We start from the raw sequence: 9,965 nt of genomic DNA, 5'->3' as shown, positions 1-9,965 counted from the left end.
CTAATCAAGGGACGAACGGCGTAAAACAGAAATCTTTTTATTTTCTCAAACCGCAGATAAAACCTTGGCTACAAGCAGATATTTATTACCATGACTTAATTGTCCCTTTAATACCATGACGTCTAACTCTTCAAGGGATGAACCGCGTGAAACAGAAATCCTTTCGTTTTCTCAAAACCGCTCATAAACCCATTGTTTTGATTTCTGTGTCATTTTTCGACCATTTCCGCCTTCAAATAGCAGGAGGCCTGGACACCCGGCCAGGCCCGTCGAGCTCGAGGGTTCTTCAGAGAGAGGTTTTCTTAGGTGATTTCCTTTCCATGCCTCCTTGTTTATTTCTTTTGACTCTTCTTGGTTTCAGCCGCCAATATATTTCTGTTTTTTTGCCTAGGTTTATATCTCCTATCTCTCTGCAAGTTTTCGTTTTCTTGTTTTTTCTGATGTTTTTTGGAGTATGTTATCATGGATGTGATAGAAAAGAATAGTTTTTTGACGTATGGATAGAGTTAACGCATTTGTTTTAATCTATTCTCCATGCAATCTTGGGTTTTTGGATCTGATGGATCAATACTAAGACAGATTTGGTTGTTTGCGATTCGGTTTCAACTGTTAATCCAGGCTATATGAAAGTAAGGCTTTTTTTTTCGTTTTGATGATAGATCAGAAAAAGATGGCTGCTGATCCCTTTTTCTGATTTGAATCTGGAAGATCAAAACCATTCTGTACAGTTAATAAGTTACTATTGTTTTCTTTTTTTTTATTGGTAATCTTATGATTTTTTCTAAATTATGTTGTAATGATTTGTGATTAGATTAGAGGATTGTTTTTTTTCCTTTTGCTCTTTAATTAGTTAGGAATTCAGAGGGTATTTAGGCTTTCTTTTTTATCTGAATGGAAGCTTTTTAATTTCTTTCTTCGGTGATCTGTAAGTTAAGAACAGGTTTGGAAGTGCTTATGTTTGTCATCTAAAAATAGGTTTCATCTTGTTATCGTTGTTTTACCCCTCCCTCCTCTAATATTAATCTACTAGGGTGATGGTCTTAGTTATAGGACATCTAAAATATTCTTTTCATATATTTTATTTTCTCTCTTTGCATAGTTTTCTTAAGCTTTTGTCAAGAACCAAGCTGTGATTTTTTGAATTCCGTGACTTTTTAGTTTTCTTATTTAAGATTTGTCTTCACAAAGCTTGATGTCTCTGCACACATACGATCCTGCAGTCTTGTGTCCATGTGAATGCACACTTTGTACTTGTAGTGCATATTTTGTCGTCTTAGTTATAGGACATCTAAAATATTCTTTTCATATATTTTATTTTCTCTCTTTACATAGTTTTCTTAAGCTTTTGTCAAGAACCAAGCTGTGATATTTTGAATTCCGTGACTTTTTAGTTTTCTTACTTAAGATTTGTCTTCACAAAGCTTGATGTCTCTGCACACACATGATCTTGCAGTCTTGTATCCATGTGAATGCATACTTTATACTTGTAGTGCATATTTTGTTTCCTCTCGAACAACAAGAAATTTGTAATTTTTTATGTTTTCCATTTCTAAATTTATCATGCATCATAGGATGTTGAATGCATTGAATTATGCATACTTGGAGTGCATGGCAGATTCCTATATCGTCGCTTTCCTATTTGACCATGGTGGCTCATGTATGCATAAAGTTCACTTGACTGTTTTCATGAGCTTTTCTATTGTCAAATTATACTTATAAGGTTTTAAGATTTCCTTTTATTTCTTTTTTATTTGTGGATTCCTGACTAAACTTTAGGAATAATACTTGTATTATATGAGATATAGACTCTTGACAATGGAAGTTATCATTAATGATTAACATATCATATATTGTTACCATCTTCTTGCTTCTTTAACTGATATATATGATTTTTTCATCAAATTTAACTGATATAATTTTTCTATCTTGAGCATAATTTTTCACAACCATTGTTTCACCAAGATGTAAATGTAGTTGGCTCTTTTGTTTTCCTCTTTTACATGCTTTTAGCTTAGGTTTGTTAATCAACAGTATCACTAGTAGTCAATGGGCCATAGTTACATATGATAAGATGGATCATGTTTCTTTGAGCCTTTGGTGATGGGATCACTTGTTTAATGATTTGCCAAACTTCTATGAGGGAAATGAGATTTGATTAGTGTGTTAGGCTTGGTATTCTACTGTGCCTACTTTCGTTTGACAGGTTGCACAGTTCTTACTTTGAAGTATATAGTTCTAGTGAGATGGCCATAATTCTCTTTTTCCCTCCTCTTTTCTTTATTTTCTTCTCTTTTCTAAATCTTGTACATTTTTGTAGTTTCACAGGTTAACATGTTATGTTTAGTCATTGTTATCTTGCATTTCCAATTTCTCTTGACTTGCCTTTTTATACATAATGTCTATATGTTTCACAGCATGCCTAGCGTCTTGTTATATAGAAATTTTATGCTATTTGATTTTTTTAATTGATTCTTTCATTTATTTGTTTTCATGTATCATGTTGTGCCTTCATGATTATTTCCTTTTCAAAATGATATCTCTCTTAGTTGTTCATCTAAACTGAACAAGTATACATCGGTCTTTTCTGTAGTAATCCTCATGTTACGTGGGCAGCCAACTTTCTTTTCCTACAATATCTAGTCTACTGTAGCTCTTTTAGATGGATACGATCAATAATAAGGTTCAAGTCTATTGGATACCTCATCCGCTACATATTTAAGTTGCACAAAATTTCTTATGTGTGATTTCATTAGTTTTTTATAGTTTGAATCTTTTGTGGGGCATTGTTAGAATGTTTTTAGTTTTCTTAAATTTTGAAAAGATTTTAGAAAAAAGTTTCAAATTTTTAAACTTTAACAGTTGTGAGTAATCCCACATTGGTGCATTTGCCTTCATTGAAATCCAATAGTTCAAGGCCTAGTGAGGCCTTGTGTCTTGGGATGCTAAACATAGGTAAATTTTTATGGACATCATGAAGCAGCTGCGAGGCCTTTATAGGCCTTTTTTAGGTTTGCTTCGACTGAGCTTATATAGAGGTTCTAGGTCCAAGGTCTCAAATATAAATAAGAAAGCACAACCTTTTCAAGAATTAAGAATTCCTTCCCTTCCTGAACCCTCTTCTTGCTTCTTTTCTCCCTCTCTCTCTACTTTCCTTCTAGACATCTATAGGAAGCCTTTTGAGTTAGGCCTCTGCATGATTGTGCTTGTGATAGAAAGCTTCGAATTAAGTTGGGTTCATTCTACATGGATACCTGCATGAAGGAATAAAATTCACTCTTATGGCAATGCTCATAAGCACCTAGATTCCAAGCATGCCTTTCTTATTTCCATTCTCAACATATTATTTAACTTTCAATTGTTTCAAATTATTTACAATTATTAGCATGTTATTTAAGATGGACATCATAATTAACATTCTTGGGCGAAGTGTTTTATCACACTATGAACAGGAGTTGTATTCTATTGGAGCCCATTGATTTGTTGGTTCGTCCTAAGCATCATAATCGTGATCATACAAAAAGACAAAAAAGGAAGTCGGGTCATCAATCTCCAAATCTTTTATTCTATTGCTAATTGGGATGAGCCTATCAAATAACCAAATTAGAACGAGTTACACTCCAGATGTCTTGAACATCAAGAAATTTTTTCATTTTTTAAACCAACCATTTCTGGTTGAATTGGTTAGCATCTATTACACATCAATTTCTTGTTGGAATATTGCTTCTCCAATTCCCTCATGATTTTTTTTTTTTTTTTTTGATAAAAGCCTACATAGAAATTCATCAATGATAACAATATATAGTACAATAATATTACAACTACCAATGAAATTCAAGAAGAGATCTCCTTGATATTGAACCATTATAGTTAAGAGCAAAACCTAGCGAAGGAGTAAACCATATACGAAGTACTTCTGCCCATGAATTACAGTGAGATATCTGAATTCTTTCTTCTGGAAGTACTCCGCCTGGTGCGCCGAAAACAACGGCAATAATAAGATAAATATCAGCCCAGCTCGTCGGCTATACTGCTTAATTTATTTCTTCCATGTCTTTTTCGAAACCGAACCTTAACTAGAACTCAAGAGCGTGCAAACAACCTGTAGTAGAGGAATAGTAGAGGAAATGACACGCTTCTCCAAAGTTGTGAACGGCTGGTATAGAGAAGTTTCCCATATGTACCTAATAAAGAGAGAGAGAGAGAGAAGACTCTCATATTGATCTCTGACTCTTCTCCAGGCCAACTACTCCCCCCAGCCATGTCCAAGCATCCAAAGCTTCTCCTGCTTCCATGCCTACTCTCCCTCGCCATCCTCCTCCGCCCCTCCACCGCTGATGTCGGCACTGTTGCATACTATGGCCCGCCCTACCTTCGTAAGTCTTTTCCATTGCAATCATCATGGTTGCTGATTTCTATTTTTCTTCGTTTTGATGCAAGATTCTTTTGCTCGATCTTGTTTTTAAGAGAAAGAGTCCCTGGCAAGGCATGCAGGAGGGGTGGTTGGCTTTTGCTCTTTGTTTTGTTAACATCTTAGTGTTGTTCGCAGCTACGGTTTGTTATGGTCGCGACCAGGAGCAGTTCCCGGCTAGTGGCCTATTTGCCGCGGCTGGTGAAGGGATATGGGATAATGGTGCATCTTGTGGAAGGCAGTACCTGGTGAGATGCCTCAGCTCGGCAACACCCAATGCATGCATTAAGAACCAGACTATTCAAGTGAAAGTTCTCGACCGGGGGAAAATGCTGAATTCAATGCCATCCAAGAATGGCACCACCATGGTCCTGTCAAATGCTGCCTTTCGGATGATAGCAAGCCAAGCAGCTAGGGTAATTAACGTCGAATTCAGACAGTAAGTACTTATTCATCTTCCTCTCTTCCTCTTCTTGTGTGCAATTATGTTTGTGCAAAATTAAATCAGATTTTTCAGAAATGTGCTTTCAATGATATGGTGTCCTTCTGCTTGCATTTGTTTGATCTTCTCATGAAACAAATGTATAGGGGTTCTCCCCATTTTCTTATTTTTTCTCAAAAAAAAGAAGGAAAGAAAACAAGTAGAATTACGTGTGTGTGGTTAAGCTTTATGAATGAGGATCACAGTCCGTGGACACATATGAGGCATTGGTGGTCCAATCTTCTTTTTCACAAAAAAACAAAAAGGAAAATAGAATCCCATTAAGAGGGTAGTCTAAAATTATCTTTGTCCTTTTTCTCCCAAAAACCTACATGTATTAATTCTTCTTCTTGTATATATGTTATTTGTCATGGATTAATGGTGATTCACAAATAATGCAAGAGTGGGAGATCTTATTGTGGTACAAGTTTATGGATCATTCTTTGCCATTAGAGAGTGCTTCAAACAAACTTGGGCTTATCTTGATCCTTTGAGTAATCTCATTTCAAGATTGCAGCATGATCAATCATTTCCTTCCTCTCCCCTCCCCCGCCCCCACCCCCCCCCCCCCCCCCCCCCCCCAACCAAAAAAATAAATAAATGGAAAAGAAATAGAGCATGATCCTTATCTGGTGCAGGCAATTTGATAAACAAAAAATCGTATAATTTTTAAACAAATGGCATGGAGATACTTGCATTACTCATAATCAAGTCTGCTGCTGACTTCACTTTGTTATTATCTTTCTCTTCTAGTTTCTAAATCCTAATTAAGATTACTTTTTAAATAATATTTGCCTTCTTGTGCAGGGTCTGACCCAGTGACAGAGATTCCAAGAAGGAATGGCAAAGCCCCACCCTCTAATATCCCAATTGTCAAGGAAATTTCTTAAATTTGCCATTTAATATTTTCCTGTGGCTGTTGAGATAACTGACTGAATAAGGCCATCCTCAGGAAGATCATGTGTGTGCATGAAAATGGAGGAGAAATGACAAAAAAAACAAAGGGGTTTATTACTGAAAAGTTGATTCATCAGCCTGCTTGAAAGCCCTCATTTTTATGTCATTGTCGCGCAGAGTTGGTTGAGAAGGCTATTTATGCTAGGTTTAAATTGAAGACTACCGACAAATTATAGAATTTAATGTGGATAGGTGGCTGGTGCAATCCAAATTTGTGGATATTGTCAAGTTCCCTATCAAATATAGGGGTCGATGACATGGAAACCTCCACACTTATAAACATACAAGGTATTTAATCTACTAATAAATTTAAAATAAAATTGATAACAATTTAATTAATTATACAAAGGTCATGGCAAATATCAGAATAGCTAAATTCTCCAAAAAAAAAAAAATGATATATTCATATAGATTGTGATCACCAAAAGCTGGCAGAAAATGTAATTCACCGTATTTACAATTCTAGATAAACTTCAAGCAATTAGCATATTTAGAGATAGTCCTCAAGTAAACTCAATAGACAACCTAACATAGCTAGGTTTTCTTTGCAAATAAATAGAGTTCATATAGTTGGAAAGATTGTCTCGTGCAAATGAATTTATAATTTTAATAATTTACACTTTATTTGGTATAAGATATTTTCTATATAAATTAAAAATATTTTAAAGTGTAAAATATTATCTCACAAACACCAATAATTCCAAAGGGATCCCCCCAAAACCTAATAGTCCAAAATCATAAGTTATATCAAAATAGTACCATATTAATTTTCCAAGATAAATTTCTAAAAATTATTAATAACTTTTGTTCACTTTTACTAATTATGTTAAGCATCTAGGAGATCCTAAAAGTCGAAATATATCAACCATGATCCCATAATTAGGGTCCAAGAAATAAAATAGAATACTCATAGGCCAACCCAACACTACATAAAATTCATTATGACATATAATAATAATTATTTTATTTTATCTATTCCCAAAAGAACCAACAATACATGGTTGATTTGGTTAAGGTTCTCGAGGTCTGTTGCACGTACTATCTAATCCTCACTAATGTGTTTGGTGACAACATAATCTAAGTTTAAGAATCCACTATTATTTAAAATTAATAATATTAAACTAGAAATTCTATCTCAATCACAGTTCTTTGCAAAAGAAGGTTTCCTAACTCAACCACAGTAGCCCTTGTTTCGAGTCCTCTACTACATATCTGCTGGATCTTCTTCTTTGTTCGCCGTAGCAGCATAACAATTAATGATCACCTTGATGGATAATGAAGAACCCAAGTAGTGTCCTTGAACTAAAACCAAACACATTTTGCTGAGTTGAGCCAGAGCTTGCACTTGCAAAGTCATTTGAAGAGCTTGTTAAGCTGCTTCCGTTTCCTATGCATCTTGGTCATTGCCCTTTGGTAGGTAGCTTCAACATTCTGTCATCCAAAAAGCATGACTATGTAGCAACAGATGCCCTAAAGTATTGTGAATTAGGGTTTTTCCGCGTCTTTCCTAGTGTTCTGATCTGATTGTAGCTAGAAAATCCATACACAATGTATAAGATCTTGTAACCGGCCATATTATCGGTGAGATTGTCTGACATGGGTACTATTTAATCACCTTCTTTTTTTTATCTGCAAGGCTACCTCTTGTCTCATCATTCCTTATTTCTGATTAACTGGCGTGGCTCCTGGTTTGATGGTTAACCGGCGGACTAATACATTTGGGTCCAAGCTAGATATGTTTGTAAATAACTAAGTGAAGATATTAACATTGGCTCATAGAAATTCTATAACTAGAACGGATCGTGGCCGGACTAGGGCATAGAAAATATCAAATTTTATATAGGTCCGGCTGGAAGCCTGATTAAAAATGAATAGAGTTTAGGCCTGGCACCGATCTATGGTCAGCAATATCTATAACATCTTGCCGCATCTCTAGAGATAGCAAGGTTCTAACCTAGGTCATCTTCAGGGAAGTATCCTAGGAAACTCAGAGATCAATCATCACAATCAAATCTAGGGAAGTATCCTAAGAGGCACAAAATCATCACAATCAATCGCAAGAATTGCAAACTCAGAGATCATGACATGCTCTTGTTACAAGTCTAATACTCTGTTGGTACGACCACGGTGGTCCTTCAATCTTGGTTCTTCAGCTTGGACCAGGCATCTTCGTATTCCTTTTCCTCGTTTTTTAGCTTGTCATTTTTTCTCTCTACTTGTAATCTCAAATCTTGGAAATATATTAGACCCTTGAGTAATGAGTTTGAAGTAATGAGCCATTTCCCGTGCAAAGACTTAAGCATCCTCCAAGTGCCAGCTAGATCAAATTATTCTATGCTACACAATAGAAGGTTCCCTTGGTGTGAAAAAGGACTCATCATTCAACTAAAAAGGAGGACAAGGTTTAAATCAAATGAATATTTAAGTACTCACACTTATGGATAAGTTATGACCAACTCCTGCTGTTGATGGTGCCACCAGCCTCATCAGTACAGAACTATGTTCCCTTGATGTGAAAAAGGACTCATCATTCAACTAACAAGGATGACAAGGTTTAAATCAAATGAATATTTAAGTACTCACACTTGTGGATGAGTTATGACCAACTCCTGCTGTTGATGTGCCACCAGCCTCATCAGTACAGAACTATGTTAAATTCCTTCCGCAGAGATTGCAAGTACACATCTCCAAATCTCTGTCCCACTTCTTTCCTACATCGAACTCTCCCTAACATCAATTTTATTTAAGGCGTTTGCTACCGTGCTCCCAAAGGTAGAAACACCATTTAACCATGAAAAAAAATGATGGTCATCCGATTCAACAGGGATTGTCAAAATTCTTCTCTTGGCAAACGCCTGTAGCTAGTCCTATGCATGGCTAATGCGGATAGTTTTGTAGAACTCCAAGGCTTTTTCATGGTGGCACGAATGGATGGTGGTGTGTTTTTTTGGAAGTTTAGAAGCCTTTCCAAACGTCTTTCTCCTTCCTTTTCCCAATTCGTGCTCTGCCGGCGACGAAAAGCCTGGTGGTGAGGGGGAGGAAGGCAGCGGTGGTGAGGTAGGCAGCGCTGGGAGGCGGCAGAGAGGAGGAACTCCATTCATGGGTCGGGTAGGAGAACCGATGACAAGCGGGTGGCAGTAGGAATATGACAACCCAGGACATCCATGACAACATATATATTAAGTTTGAATAGGAGTGCAAATGAGTTGGATCGGACCGAATCCTAAGTGACTCCGACCCGATCTGGTTTCTTGTTCGGGTCTTAATTTTGGACCCAAACTTAACCTAATAGAAAATTGGGTCAGGTCGGATCGGATCCATAGCTGAGCCAACGGGTCATTCGGGTCGGATTGGGTCTATATATAACTTGGTCCCAATCCAAAAAAATTGGATCTAGTTTGGGTATGTTTGTTTGAGTCCGAAAGCGTGGCCTGGCTATGGTCTCTCTCTCCACTCATAACCATGAGTGCTCATCCCGCGGCTGCGAGATCATAATCGAATACGACGCCAACTGCGTGCTCTCCATAGCCACCTCCCCCTTCCAAATGGCCCTCTACAACACCACCCCCAACGCCTTCTACCTCGACTTGTCATCTCAGCCGCTACGTAAAATCTCAGCCGGTATAATTGGTCCATTTACCGTCTACCGGTAATATATATATATATATATATATATATATATATATATATATATATATATATATATATATATATATATATATATATATATATATATATTGTTGTTGGAAATTGGACTCGGGGGCGGTCGTCGGCTGAGGAGGAGGAGCTCCGGTGCTTGAATGGGGGGTGGTGGTCAGTTTGCGGGCGGCGTCCTCCGGGAGACCTGCAAGAAACCAGTGGCCGGGGTTTCCGGCGCCGGCCCTCCGATGCTTAAGTCAGAGGGGGCTAATATGCAAGAGGAGATGGAAGATGTTTTTTCGGGTTTCAGAGTCCAATCCCCTCTAAGATGGAGGGGTTCCCCTTTTATAGAGGTGGATTATATTACCTGTGAGGTGACAGGGCAGATGGTTCTTTTTGTCATAATTGAACACGATCGTGTGCATTAATAGTGTCATGGAAAATCAGACCGGAGTCAGTGAGCCGTCGTGGCTGATCGGA

The 9,965-nt window shown here is 37.2% G+C and overlaps 1 protein-coding gene across 1 annotated transcript; it reads left to right on the top strand.

The window, feature by feature from the left end:
* The first annotated feature begins 223 nt into the window (after positions 1 to 223).
* On the top strand, positions 224 to 5,949 carry LOC103722338 (EG45-like domain containing protein). The gene is made up of 4 exons (XM_039116527.1): positions 224 to 306; positions 4,239 to 4,373; positions 4,547 to 4,847; positions 5,697 to 5,949. Exons 2-4 carry the CDS (start codon positions 4,259 to 4,261, stop codon positions 5,701 to 5,703), a joined length of 423 nt encoding a protein of 140 aa, XP_038972455.1. The 5' UTR covers positions 224 to 306; positions 4,239 to 4,258; the 3' UTR covers positions 5,704 to 5,949.
* Positions 5,950 to 9,965: the final 4,016 nt, after the last annotated feature.

This window comes from Phoenix dactylifera, unplaced genomic scaffold, assembly GCF_009389715.1.
Source record: "Phoenix dactylifera cultivar Barhee BC4 unplaced genomic scaffold, palm_55x_up_171113_PBpolish2nd_filt_p 000097F, whole genome shotgun sequence".
NCBI lineage: Eukaryota > Viridiplantae > Streptophyta > Magnoliopsida > Arecales > Arecaceae > Phoenix > Phoenix dactylifera.
This window is presented reverse-complemented; position numbering and strand designations above follow the sequence as displayed.